The 15,248-nt window shown below is 33.3% G+C and overlaps 2 protein-coding genes across 3 annotated transcripts in view; one reads left to right on the top strand and one right to left on the bottom strand.

Annotated features, from left to right (window-relative positions):
* The window catches only part of LOC113227650 (NEDD8 ultimate buster 1-like), a 26,741-nt gene extending 17,401 nt beyond the window's left edge, over nucleotides 1-9,340 (bottom strand). The window contains exons 1-4 of the mRNA XM_026460613.1: nucleotides 9,209-9,340; nucleotides 4,897-5,156; nucleotides 2,740-2,840; nucleotides 1,851-1,972 (exon numbers count right to left, since the gene is read on the bottom strand). Coding sequence (XP_026316398.1) covers nucleotides 1,851-1,972; nucleotides 2,740-2,840; nucleotides 4,897-5,156; nucleotides 9,209-9,340 — 615 coding nt within the window. The remainder of the gene's footprint in view (nucleotides 1-1,850; nucleotides 1,973-2,739; nucleotides 2,841-4,896; nucleotides 5,157-9,208) is intronic.
* LOC113227661 overlaps nucleotides 9,089-15,248 on the top strand; it is a 7,501-nt gene continuing 1,341 nt past the window's right edge. The window contains exons 1-4 of one of the 2 annotated variants that reach the window (XM_026460625.1): nucleotides 9,089-9,153; nucleotides 10,848-10,930; nucleotides 11,261-11,458; nucleotides 14,516-14,557. In XM_026460625.1, the coding sequence (XP_026316410.1) occupies nucleotides 10,909-10,930; nucleotides 11,261-11,458; nucleotides 14,516-14,557 (262 nt within the window). In that variant the 5' untranslated portion in view covers nucleotides 9,089-9,153; nucleotides 10,848-10,908. Of the gene's footprint in view, nucleotides 9,154-10,733; nucleotides 10,931-11,260; nucleotides 11,459-14,515; nucleotides 14,558-15,248 lie in introns of both variants that reach the window. The other variant, XM_026460624.1, reaches the window with a different exon arrangement.

Genomic DNA, 15,248 nt, shown 5'->3' with positions numbered 1-15,248 from the left:
TTTAAGATAAGTGAACTCCGTTTTTGACGTATTTCCACTTATGCCATTCTTCCATGAAGGGTGCGATATGAAGTTAAGACAAGAGCATTAATAACGCGACTTCATTTGGACTCAATTTACGTTACCGCGGAAATTTTACAACGCAGACGCAATGCATCCAATGACGGATCTTGTTCCGTTGCAGTGGCGATGTTCTAACAAAAGTGTAAAGCTTGACGTGCTGTTGATTGTACTATGATTTCAGCTACTTTGGATAGTTGGTCTTCCACTTCTACCATTGTTTTATGAGCTCAGTACAGATTGGTTGTAACTCTAAGGTCATGTCTGTCAATTCCAATACATTCCAGAATCTGAATCAGGTGTCCATGGCGAACCCTACCAAATGCCTTTTCATAGTCTATAAAACGTAAATAGACTCTTCCATTCATATCCAAACATCTACTCTAGCCAAATTTAATGTAAAATAAATGTCAACAAACAAGAACATTATCATTTTCAGGGGTTTCACCCCAGACTATTCACAGGTACCATAATTTCAGTATTATTTCGAAATTCGATTTAGCTATTGATATTACTAATCTCAAAGTCATGTCAGTGATGATTTTGTTATTAAATGAAACTTTTAAATCACTGGGAAAAAACATAAAAATTATCAGTAGTTAATTATTTAAATAACTGTGTCATCCCTAATGGTTATTTTACTTGAAACATTGACTTACAAATAAATGGACGACGGGTCTAATACAAAAACCACGAAAAAAATGTCCCAAGTCAACCTATTTAAACGTAGTGACATGTAAAGGAATATGAAAAAGCTAAAACGTTAGATTTAAATTGTAATGTCATCGCAGTACTGTCTAATTTTGCTTGCTTCGCTGTCAGTCGAACAAACGAAGACTAAAGCGTGAATGACGCTCTGTATACGATTTTAACGCCCTATAAGTTCGGACACTTTTTAGCGCGGACCCGACGTCCATATAATTGTAAGTCAATGACTTGAAAGGAGAGATTACAAAGATTCGAGTTGGAGTAGTAAATTCAAGATCAGAGGGTCTAATCTCGTAATCAGTCTGATATGATATATTTCAGATTCTTGACATTGTGTTTTGTCATATACTTGACAAAACACAATGTCAAGAATCTGAAATTGATGCTGAATGAGGTATGTATAGGTCTACCGCTTAACTGAGTCGGTTCCTGAAGTACCTGCGCGGTGCCGGAGGAGTGGCAGTTTACGTAATAGTTACGTCACGCTGCACACGGCATAATTTCAACAAGATTTTTCTAACGATATTTAAGAACAAGTTCATTAACCCTTCAAAACCGGAACGTAGCAATGCTCGCATTACTACTTGGCGAGAGAAATACTTGGTGGCAGTACTTTTCTGGACGAACCCTTTTACAAGGAGCTGTTGCCTATTTCTGCCGCCAAGTACGGGTGCTGGTGAAATTACAGGCACACGGGACTTGTCAACTTGTCTCAGGTTGACGGGCGCAGTACCCCTCCAATCTTTACGTTTTAAAGCGCTGAGTGTCACTGCAACTGTTATGGACAGGCGTGTCGCTTACCAGCAGGCCACGTCTTGTTCGTATCGTCACATGGTATTATAAAAAAATTTTTCTTGGATAAACTTTCATAAGGAGCTCCAGTGTAACTAAAATGTTACAATATATCAGTACTGGCATGATCTCCTAAAAAGAATATTAATGTGCACCAAAAACAGCACCAGTCTTACTGGTATTACCTGGACTCGAATTAGGGAATTGCCTGTACTATAATTACCGAGTAAAGACATTCACTCTAAGGCATTAGGATTTGAACCTGGGGCTATCGAGTTCGTCAATGTTACCTTCATATAATCGTCGTCCTCGGCTACATCGTCGATACACTCCGAAAGCAGCATGGCGTCGTCCCTGGTTGATTTCATTTCCATATACATTGTATCCTCCTTTTTTACTTCCTCCGGGTTTTCTGAAGATCATATTCCATTTAAATACGGTTACTATATAGCAATAATAGTATATTAGTATATTTAAGCACACCTTTATTATTAGGTTGTCATTGCAAAATCGTTCGTTATTTATTACGAATTACTATAAACAATATGTTACTTGTCCTTATAAAATAATTACTTAATGGCATAATAATAATAATATATTTATTTCTCTCCACAAACATAACAACTGAACATGGACAAAAGAAAGATAGACAAAAATAGTGTTTATATTATGTTTGCAAAAGACTTACACCTAAACTAAGCATAAGCTTGTAATATAGGATACCAGGTCTCTCACCACAGAGAACTTACTCTTTCTCTTAATACTACGATTGCAGAGGTCTCTTTTTAATTTATACTTTTGAATTGATAAATATATTTATATGACAGAGTTGATAAGTGATCAGAATGTCAGCTTCAGGTCGGTTGAAAACAATAATTTTGCAATTCAGGGCGTCTCACGACTGTCCTACACGGTGGCAAAGTGTCTTAAATACCGCAGATAGAATTTTACTGAAAGAAGACTTCATTGTGATTTTAAAAACAAGTGGAACTGCATTCAAAGATTTACTATACTGATCGAAAGCCTCAATCATAAGGATTGTTTTCTTCGGAACAACAAGGCGTCTTAAATAAAAAGATAACCATGAAATTGAACATTACTACAACTACATATTTCCGGAGGTCGAGCCATAGCCGTATTTTGTACCGTAGCAGTAGTTTCACTCTCAATTTTACATACCTGCCATAATAAGAGCCATGATTTGTACTCCGTTCCTGACACCTTGCTCTTCTAAGTTTGGTGTTGGCTTTATCACTTTGCCGTTGAAGATGAGCTTTACTCTGTATAATACAAAATTGATTTGTGACAATCGCCTATTCTCAAACTAGATTATTAGAACTCTTCGACAAAAACATACGTTAAAGGCAGTTGCTTAGCCAGAAAAGGTAAGTGACACGATATGCCCAAAACATTTACATTGATTGTAACACTGCAACATGGTAATAATTATAGGCCATGTTAGGTAAAGGTACAAATGCAAAAAAATCTTATAATGAATGCAAGTGCTTGACAATCCCTGCAGTTATTACAGCCATGTTACATGATGTTACAACAGCCTTAGATAGCCTATGAGGCTCTCCAGTTGATCCACAACATACACCGCAGAAGTGTGTGTCTAAAGCTCCAATGGATTCCCTCCCGTGTGGGATTGCACGGAAACGAAGAAGTTGATGTTCTTGCAAAATCAGCTGCTGAAAATGGTACTGTACTCGGTTGTAGGCCTTATGCCACCGAGATTATTCCACTAATCAAGAAAAGAACTCTAGAAAAATGGGAATATCATTTCAGAGAACAGTCAGTGGATAAAGTCCTTGGAATATGGTACAGAACCATCCAGGGCAATCCACAGTGGGTCCCCTGGTTTGATTCTGTCAATATAGCAAGGAAATATCTTATATCGGCTTTAGACTGTGTTCTGGTCACAATCCAAATAATATTTTTTCAGATGATCCATGATCCCCATTGTGCAGTACTTGCAATAAAATAGAGGATCTGTATCATATATTGGTGGAATGTAACCGTAACATAACCCTGAGGGGTACAATGTTTGGGAATGTAAGTTTATGCTATGGACAAATAAATTGTTAACTCAGAGAGCCTGTATGTAATGGAGCTCTAAACTTGTCCAAGTTTTTGAACATGTCCCTTGAGTAGGGAACTCAGTATTCCTCCCATGAGGCTGACATAGTCTCTCAAGGTGGCTAAAGCTTCAATAAAAAATGGATATAAAAAAAACAGACTTCGCATTTATGAATGCTATGTCAATATAGAGTTTGAATAAATCATTGAATTATTCTTTATTACACTTTAAACATTATCTCCAACAACACACAGCAGTAATGTAAATATGTATATGAGAATAAAGCAAGACGATATTCACAGGGTGTAATCGTCAAGTAGTTGTAGTTTTAGTTGACCTACTTTAAGAGGTAACAATAAACTTATAGATAACGAAACTGCTATAAATAAAAGTATATTTTAATGGAATAAAAATGATATTTATTTTTAAGTAATAACAAAACTTTGTAGTCATAGCAGTTGTTCGAAAGCCTCTGTACGAATGTCCTATTAGGTGTTCGAGAACATTTAACATTAAAAGTTTTATTTTTAACAAGTTCGATGTGGGTAAACATATTTAACGATCTCGCGCCAATCATTAAGGTCGAGAAAAAAAATCACTCTTTGTTATTAAATTGAAATTATACCTAATTAATAAATGTTACTACAACTTAAGTGATTAATGACAAAATACGACATTATTGCATCAAATTTTAATAAAATTAATAAATAAACCTTCAATTATGTTACATTATATATTCATATTATTGTAATTTAATTTCATTGGGACTATCTCAGTGCCATACTTCTTATTATGTATACATTTGATAGTGAAGGATTCAAATGACTAATCTAAGCCTCGGCCTTCCCCTGGTCTTATTGTTATCCCTAAGACAGGGCTCATATGTGTAACATTATTTTAATTTTAAGACCTTATGTGCCATGTGAAGACAAGAAATATATTGAAGTTATCCTTATCAGTTTAAAGGTTTTTGATATCTATATCTTATATTTTCGAAATAATCGCATGAGCGCACTTAATGATTACACCCTGTATACACTCACACGTCTTATCAAGATAGGCAGAGTTTGTACGCCACTTTGCACAACTCCGGCAAATCTCTTTTGCTTCACTCAGTATCCTACTCAGATTATTAAGAACATTCTCTATATGATCTGAAAACATTCTTTGTGACCATTCTCTTCTGATGCCTTGTACAATAGGTGGTCTAAGGCTGTTAAGGAGTAATAAGGAGAGATGCAGAAGAAATATATTACCTGGACTCCTCAACATTTATCTCCGTAGCAACAGTTTGTATAAGCTCACTGCCCATCATATCCAACTTCTTCTGCACTTTCATGATCTTTGGGCGCTCTCCAGGCAACGTGGCTTTTATCCTTAAAGTAGCATAACCAGTCTCCTTGAATAGGTCATTGGCTTTGAAGCGGTCCAGCGAGTGCAACTGTAGTTCGTGTAAAGCAGTCAGTATTGTGTCGTAGTTTAGTGAGAGTTCTGTTGCGTACTTTTTTGCTAGATCCTGAAATTGGATAATTAGTTATTCTTTCTTGCCGCAATTACTAGAGTTCGAAACAGCTGATATATATGTATATGATATATCCAAATAGTCATATTTTGTTATATTACAGCGTACAGGACACTGAACAACGGCCCAGAAATAAAAAAAATAACGAAAAAAGGTTAGTGGTAGCTCAGTGCAAAAATGGTTGCTTTTTACTATAACACCATGTACCGATTAGGACTTTCGCTACATTTCTGCATCCCGTGAGAAAAAAATCGTGACATGGTGTGGTCTCAAAAAATCTCAGGAAAAACGAGACTTTCGAGAAATGTGGCTTTCTATACTTATAGGCTAAACATTTAAGCAGTCAAAACATAATTAATCAAGTACCTTTATTAATTAAAATGATAAAATAAAAAACATTCATGAAAGTAATTTTTACATTTTTATAGTGGTACACCTAAGAAACAAAGGGCATTTAATATAGTGTCAGACAGAAAGGATATAATTTTATTATTCTCATTCTTCATTCGTCACACTATATACTAAGCTTCTACTCTACCATGTTGCCATGTCCATAAAAAAATACTGTTGGTTTAGTCGATTTTATAACACTATATATTACTGGAGAAATAAATGAACCGTAATCTTTATCAGATATGATCTTTTTGCAACTTTGATATTAGCTTACAAAAAGTACTCATTCTAGAATTACATTATTCAAAAACGTATTATTATATGTTTTATAACATGGGTCTTACAAGGTAAAATTGAAAAGACATTCTATTTGTCATGATATTATAGTAAAAAAATATTTAAGTGTCTGTTAATTAAATTGTTGTAATAATGGATAGTAAATAAAAACAATTTTTCTAAAGGCAATGATATCGATTCATCCGTAGAACAATGACGTATGTGCAAGATGCTGTTAAGATGATGAAGATTAGTGTGGGGAAACAGCTCGTATTGTCAAGAAATTTTTGTTCTACAAAAGAAAATGATCAGAATATTAACCAACATAAAACAAACGGACTCCTGTAAACCGTATTTTACAAAATTTAACATACTGACTCTAACATGCCTATACATTTTTGAAGCCTGTAAGTTCGTTAAAAAACACGCAGATTTATACTCTCCGATAAAATTAACAAGACGTAATAATCGTTACCATAACAAGCTTAAACTTCCCCCCTCTAGCCTAAAATTATTTTCTTGTGCACCACACCCTATGTTAATAAAAGTATATAACCACATCCCAAATTATATTAAGAATTTGGATAAAGACACGGTCTTTGAAAAACGTTTAAAGGAATTTCTAAACAAAAAAACCTATTATAATATGTCTGAATTTTTTGGCTATAAATGTATTTGAGGTTGATTTCATGTCTACATGAAATTTAGGTAATAATTGAAAATACAAATCAGTAAAGGTTGTTATTAGCAAGAAGTGTACGAATAATATATATTATAATAATAAAATAAATGTACGAATAATATATATTATAATATATGTTAAAATAATTGTATCATTGGGTTTAGGTTTGAATTGTGCTGCGTCCTAACGGGGTGTCACATGTATGTGTCTGGGTTTATTAAAATGTGAATTGCAATAAATGAAATTGAATTAAATGTAATAGTAATAAAAATGTTTAATAATTATAAAAATAATAATTTAATTAATTTTAAGATAAAAATATTATGTAATAATTATGTTTATTAATAATTATAGAATCTATAATATAATTAATTATCTAAACTAATTAACTATGTTCAAGCTTGCAATGTATTTAAATTCCATTGTAACTTTGCTACACCCTTACAGGGTATCACATGTATAAGTTTATCATCCATGTGAAATGCAAATAAATAAATGAATGAATGCTGCTTATTCTCGGGACATTGTACATTTCGTTCCTTGTTCTTGACTGCAGATATCCACAGTCAAGGTCGACTGTTGTTCGATTTTATATTTCCGAAACGAAATAAATGCATAAAATCTGAAAACACCTTTAGATAGGCCTTTTGAATAACGAGATTATGTTTTAACCTCTTTTCGCTGTATAATCACATCGGACTTTGTTCTTCAGATGATTCGATAGAAATACTTTACATTTTAAATGAAAAACAGATATGCTTTTGTATTTCTAAAATAAGTTCAGCCTGGTTGTATAATAATAATATATTTATCGTATGTATACATCATTTTATTAATTTGATGCAACCGACATTCTTAAAAGAGGAACAATGACAGTTATCCCTGTCAATTTACTGAGTTTTAGACCTTTTTATCTCGCGCCACTATGCACTAGTATGCCATGCTATATAAATTATGTGCAATCTACTTAATGTTTACAATATATGTGTTGTGATAAACTATTTTATTATTATAGGAAACGAAAGTTTTTTTCCGGATTTAAATTGCCTATATGTCTTTTTTGAAACAAGCCAACGTGTCGGGCTCTTTACAGGTCCCATGGTCACGATTGACTAAGGTGGTATAGTCATTCGTCATAGACGTCCATTTGTTAGTTTATTTTGGGATAATTAATAAATTCTCTGTATCATCATAGGACATATTTTGAAGGAATTCTTGGAGAATTTTCTTAACCTTTATGTAACAAAAATGATATATGGCCAGTTGGGCGTTTAATTTATTATACAAAATTGGACCAAGAAACACAATTATAAACCTGTTGTATCCCATTGTCAGCTTAGCCGGCCAAGACCTCCCCCCTCTTTTTTTCCATTGGTCCCTGATGTAATCCCCTGGTAAAATCATATTGCCTTTGCCGAGTAGATCTCAAAACCAAAATATATTATAAAAAAATTAAAAAACAGGTTTCCCGTTGTGATGCTTCCACTCCATTGTCATCTGGACCAACAAGTAACTCCGCATTCTAAAGTAGATATCCAAAATAACAATAAAATATAAAATAAACAGAAATAAGACTGCAGTACTGATTAATATGTTTTAATTTATTTTAATTTCTATTATTAATTAATAATAAATTGAAGTCAATAAAAATTCATTCAATAAAATAATTTGTAAAACTTAATGTAGCGTAAATTGGAATGTTTTCTTCGTAAAATTAAAAATAAGGTATTTAATTAATAACTATTCTAGCTATAATGAAAAAGTAGGGTGTTTTGCATCAATATTAGACATAACTGGTTGAAGACTGTACCATCTCAGTCAACCGTGACCATGGGACCTGTAAAGGGCCCGAAACGTCGGTTTGTTTGAAAAAACAAATATACGCTATTTAAATCCGGAAAAATAGTTTTATTATCTATGTGTAACAATCGCGAAAACCTAAGAATGCCTTAAAATATTTTTCATTTTGTTTTTCATAGCTTGGGTTTAATTTAGAGTGATTGATACTAAAAAACGATAAAGCTATTAATAAAATATTTTTTGGTTTTATTGAGTATCACTACAATGATTTTCATATATTTGTTGTGAAAATACTCCTCTAGTTTCTTATTATTACGGAAACAAAGACTGAATAAACACAACGCAAAACTCTTTCGATTAGACTGAATATGAACTAGCGCATGTTGAGGCAACGTACCACATACTTAAGCATCTAACTTATCGCAACTAACTTATTGTCAGTGTATGAGTACATAATTCTTAACAAAATTGGAAATATTTCCTAACGACACAAAAGATAGGTGGACGGCTGGATGAGGGACTGACGAAGTTAAAGTCGTTATAAAAAACTGCGATAATTTACTTAAAACGTGTTTGAAAATGTACACAAATTCAGTTCCGGCAATCGCCGGTTGCTTGTTCAACTCCTGAAGTAAAATTTATAACAACATATTTATAGAATAACCAGGCTATTGCACAATAATGAAATTAAACTTTTCGTTTTATGGCAAATCATAAAATCAATTTCAAAACTTCAATGTGAAGTGATTCTCGCTTAGTTTCATATTGTTAAAAAAACACGGGCACCACGAAATTAGGACTAGAATTTTAAATCCTAAAGCTTTTGAATATGAAATTACAGTAAGTGTAATGTATTGCGAAGATCGTGATTAACAGAATGTAAACAAAGAGAAACCTGCAAGCTCTGAGAGACGGAGTTATCCGGCAACACATAAGGAGGCTCCCATAGCTTTATTTTCTCATCATTGAGTTTTCCCCTCAACCTGATCAGCAGGTCTTCGTGTTGCAAATTGGTATCCTGGTCCATCTTCGATGAATTCACACAGTTATCCCGTGATTTTCTTGAAATGATTTGCAAAATCGAATTCGAAAAACAAGAACGAAAACTGTCAATGTCATGCAACAATGGTGTTGCCTTTTTAATTTTGAGTATTGTAGTATCATAATACTGTATTTACAATGCAAAAATTAATGGAACTTTATATAATTGGAAGAATGGAGGTCAGTCAATAACAAAAGTTGTATTTTTTTCGTTACGGGTGTTATGAACAATTTGAAGTGTGTTTTATGAATTTTTTAGACAGTGGACAAATTATCCAATGCTTGTATATTATATGTATACTCTAAGAAAAACATTTCTACATGTTGAAACAGATAATTGTAATTGAGCATAGGTTACCCCTAGATCATGTGATATAATCTGTGTATGTATTGACCTTGGCTTGAGCTACATATTTAGAAGTAGTTTTATTAATTTATTGCAATGTAAATGCAGCACTATAATACTACTACAAAATTACAAAGGTCACTCGTAATAAGTTTTATGGCTTCATTGTTTTAGTTTGCGCTTGTTATAAAACTTTAAAAAATTATAACAGAGCTGTAAATAATAAAAAATAAGTACTGAACCAAGGCTTAAACTAATACTAACAACATAATGATTATTATCACTCGCAACCCTGCAACATAGGTACACTCTGCGTTTACTTCATTTCGGTTCATAATGTAGTTAAATCCAGCCAATAGGTGAAAAGAAAATCATAATAATAATAATATTTAGTTTTTTTAGATACGACACGTAATCTAATTCAAATACAGATGTCACTTAAACAGATAAACTTGCTAACTACTTAGTTAAGTTAAAACTCGTATTATAGTGTTTGTGCGGTTCTTCACTCGGAAGACAAGTTAAAATAGCCATTGAATTATTTGAACATTAACACATATGGACTGTGCTATCCACAGACACGTAATATATTTATAAAGACAAGTAACATAAAAAAAAATAATAAACAATATTTTCTTTTATACAATTGCACAATATAAATTACAACCAACATAAATTACATATTTTAATTTACGCTTTTTAACAATTCTTCAGATTGCTTATAGTTTTGAGTTAGTACTAATTCTGCTAATTTCAATTGATTATAAGCAGCATGAGCAAAATACAATTTTTATGTATATCGCATAGCGGTATGCGTTTTTGCCACGCACCGTAATATGAGTTAAAAAACTGGCAACTTTGATGCAAATGTCAAACAAGGAGAGTTTTCGTTTTCTCGTCTAAATAATGTTATCTTATTAAAGATGAAAATACATAGCCATAAATGCATATTATTCTGCCAAGTTCATTGTCAATAAAATCCTACAAATATAATGATAATAAAATGTTACTATGTAATGAATTTTCATTACAGGTAATAAAAAATGGTTTTAATTACAAGAATATTGTAATTAGTAACGAAATCGTAATTGTTTTTCACCTGTTTCCTATAATAATTATTTCACACATAATAAATTTCAAATTATAGTTGAAAAAAATTCCAATAAAAAATTGAGATTCACTTGAAACAAGAAGCTGCTGCCTACAACATGTTAATAGTGTCATTTCTAGGTAAGTTTTAATTAATCAAGTAATTGTAAGCTCTGACGACAATTTTATTTTGGGTTTTTATTATAAGTAGTTAGTTTTATTATTTCATTTAATTATATTCTTGCTCGACTGAAATATTTACAATTAAACTAATATTTTATTACCTTATTATTTGCAAGTTACACGTGGCTGCATTGAGAAAGCGTGCTGTTAGTTATTTATATTTATGTATAAGTTTTCAAAATCAAAAAACGTTGATTTGTGTAGGACTTCAAACTTAGAATGTGGTTTATTTTAGATTGTTGCGGCGTTTACATAATACTTACTTATTATCAGTTTCAAATTCCCCAGTGATATTTCTGACCATTCACACGGCAAACTCCTACGTACTGCTAACAGCAAACCTTGAAGATGTTCAGGCTATCGCAAAGCAGCTGGTAAATTCGCCTCTCGCCGACCAAGTCAACAAGATCTGGCGAAGAGCCGCGAATCAGTTCAACTTGAATACCGTCAAGCCGAAACCCACTCAGCGAACGAAGGAAGACGATGGTTTGTAGCTGTTGACTTGTATTAGTTTCGTACATGTATTTAAATAATTTCAAGCTGAAAGGTTTCTAATAGGCGTATGTGACTGAAAGAGATAGTGTTGTAGACTGTACAGGACGGCCGAGGGCTACGGGACACGGAGGGAAAGTAAAAGTTAGTAATACTGATAATATTTCCCCCGTGTCCCATAGCCACGGCATAGGATACTCTGTATAATAATAAATTCTCGTGGGTAGAGTTAACAGTAAAAAGTTTCTTTAATTTTTTGCAGAAGTTATAGAGGGTATACCCTGCAAAACTTTTTAAAATTTAACAAATTGCCAGGCAGCGTGACCCAGTTTACGCATGGGTTTATATTATGGAGTCAATTTTTTCGCCTTTTAATTCTATTTCTTAAACTGGTATTTGAGGATTGGATTCCCGAAAATTAAACTTCTGATAAACGAACAAATACCTATTACTTGGTTATTACCAATGGTCGGAAAAAGGTGTTGCAAATATATAGATATACGTATAGATATGATTACAAGAAATGACATAGAGTTGTGAAAAGCACCAAATTTTAATTCAATACATTTTTCGAATTCCGGATTTCCGGAAATCGTTTTACTGCATCGTAGGACAAAACTACTCATCTGGGAAGTCAAAGTTGGATTTTAAAGTAATTCTAGTGTTGTCATGTAAAAAAATGCCGCATCAAAGTCATCGGCACCATCAGAATCATTAGCACTATCGGCATCAAAGCACCATCAGCATTATATATAAGCATCATCAGCTGCATTAGCATTATTAGCGTCTTCGTTATTACCATCATTTTAATAGCAGTAGAACTCCTTATGAAAGAGTCCGTCCAGAGATGCCTCCACACTTATTTCATCCACCAAGCAGGTTTACTGTAATAACAAGTCAGTTATCTACTGCAATTTTTTTACATGGCACCACTAGAATTACTTTAAAAAGCAACTTTGACTTCCTAGACGAGCAGTTTTGTCCTACGATGCTGTAAAATCATTTCCGAAAATCCGGAATTGGAAAAAAGTAATGGTTTAAAATTTGGTACTTTTAACAACGCTATATCATTCCTTGTAGTTGTACTTATACATATATCTATGTATGTGGAACACCTTTTTCCGACCATTGCTTATGGCACAAAGAAAATTAATTCGATTTGGCTGAAAAAATGTAAAAACTAAAAACAAAGACCTGCAACAAGTAAGTACATACATAGAAAAATTCGTAAGGTCCGTTGGTTCGTTCCGCCAAGGCCTCATAACAAAATATAATCAAAACATTCAACAAAAAGAAAAAAATGGCGGGTTTTTATTCTTAGTACAAATAAACTTTTAGTTTAAAAGTATTATTACATTTTGAGTTTCTTATTATTGTTTGTTACCTATTTAAGCTGATGACATTTTAGCCAATGCTCAATAAATAAGTAAAAAATAATAATATTCAACAAACGTAAAACATAAATTAATACTTACAAAACAAACTCACGAACAAAACAAAAATAAAATTGAAAAGAAATTCACATAAACAAGGACATACCCAGCACTGATTTTCAGTTAGTAGAGGCACAGATTACATAATAGTTACTACGTAACAGATACATCACTATCATAACTGCCACACAGAGGTCCCAGGTTCGATTCCCGGGCCGGGAGAAATATTTGTATAGCCTACATTTATTTCTCTCGTAAGTTTAGGTGTAATTTGTGGTTGTCTGTGTGTGTGTGTCCATGGCACCCGCGAGACAGGGTTTCCCTAGTGCGGGGCTATGTTGAGTGTGTGCGTTATTATTATTATTATTATTATTATTATCATACAAAATTTAAAATACCTACGCTATAATGGCCTACTAAATCTGACTAATGACACCAGGCATCAGTACGAGGACAAAGGAACCTAAGCACGCGCTCGGAGAGGTGAAAATAACACAAAATAACAGTCATGCGGAGCCGAATGCTCACAAATAAGACTTGTGCTGACATCGGTACACTCAGCGTTAGGCGCTTATTCCGTAACCTTGAGCGAGTGCCGGAGTCCTGGTCATGAGGGTCATGGGTTTGAATGCGGGCTTGCACCGGAGTGTATTGTAGTGTATTTTCGGAATGTATGTGCGAAATTTAATTTGAAATATACCATGGGCTTTTCGGTGAATGAAAACATCTCGAGGAAAACTGCACACACTTGCAAAGCAAATTAATGATATGATGCGTGGGAACTACAGCCCAAGCCTGCCCATTGAGTCAGGAGGCCTGTACCCGGCAGTGGACTTATACAGAATTATTTGTAAAACATTAACAGACTCGTAGGACTATATTACTAACATCACAAACAATAACTTTCGTTCCATGGCTTTTTTAAAGTTTTACATAATGTAACAAATTTATCAAAAATAAACTTTTAGGTTTTTGTTGTACTGACACTTTGTAACCGACTTCAAACAATTTATAATGGAGCGCTTTGCACATTTTTAAACCCATCAAAGTCCTAAACACAAGTCGCTTACTTTATTATTTAACCGACTTTAAAAAAAAAGAACGAGGAGGTGCTCAATTCGACTGTGTGTTTTTTTTGTATGTATGTTACACGATAACGTGATTATTTTTTTGTTGGAAAGAGTTTTTTGTTGTTGGAAAATTTAAGTTTGAACAAAATATTCCACCTCTATACAAGCACTTTCCGGTATCCTATCTCAATAAAACTTGGCAAATATATGTAATTCCACAAACTTTTGAAGTTTTTTAGTACTCTGACCTGAGTTTATTACATAGTCTGGTAGTAATGTTAATTAATAAGTTCAAACGTGCAAGCGTCCTCCCTGACCCCTATCCGCGCACAGATGTTTTGTTTTGCACAGAGTTTTCATTATCACCAATTGGATCGATCTATTTAAATATATTGTTTATTTTTTATATTAAAATGCGATGAATTTGTTAAAAGTCATGGAAAAAAAGTTGTTTTTTGTGATGTTAAGTAATACAGTGTTGCGAGGTTAGGTTAGGCAGGCTATTATTTCAACGAATCTTCAGTGCAAATGTGTATTTTGTGTTTCAGATATAAAGGTGAAAGTCGATGGGGGCGTACTACCAAATCAACGTAAGTTTTTCGTATTCCAGAGTTGAAGAACACCAAAGATTCGTATTACGTAATCAATGTTTTATAGACTCATTCTTTTCGTTTATGCATAAACTTCCGTAAATGTAAAATATCATAAAAATGTTAATTTACTGGAGAGGATTTCCAATACCAGTTTGAAGTATCGAAGGCAAAGTTTACTAACTAAATGTCGCCTCGGACAATCTTAATATTATTAACTTTTAGTTTAATCTTTAGAAAATTTGCGGGTAAAAAGTTGATGAACAAAAGTTTTAATCGCAGGGACAGTATCAGCATTTGTTGTCACATCGAGAACAGACTTCAAATTTTATGTAGGTAGGAATCGTTAGCTTCATACAAGCCCTTGGCACTGGTTGGCTCTGTTATCACATACGGGTTGAGCACCTACGGAACTACCTATACGTAAGATTTCTACAACCTATAAAGAACACTATTCAAAACAATTGTCCTTATCGAGTTCTTAGGTTTTCGCGATTGTTATACATAGGAATGAAACTATTTTTCAGGATTTAAATCGCGTATATTTGTTTTTTCAAACAAACCGACGTTTCGGGCCCTTTACAGGTCCCACGGTCACGGTTGACTGTTTGTTTGAAAAAACAAATATACGCGATTTAAATCCGGAAAAATAGTTTCATTCCTATGTATAACAATCGCGAAAACCTAAGAA

The sequence above is a fragment of the Hyposmocoma kahamanoa genome, unplaced genomic scaffold (assembly GCF_003589595.1).
Source record: "Hyposmocoma kahamanoa isolate Upper Pololo Valley unplaced genomic scaffold, ASM358959v1 212, whole genome shotgun sequence".
NCBI classification, from domain to species: Eukaryota; Metazoa; Arthropoda; class Insecta; order Lepidoptera; family Cosmopterigidae; genus Hyposmocoma; species Hyposmocoma kahamanoa.
Note: the sequence above shows the minus strand (reverse complement) of the source record. Positions and strands in the feature narration are given on the sequence as shown.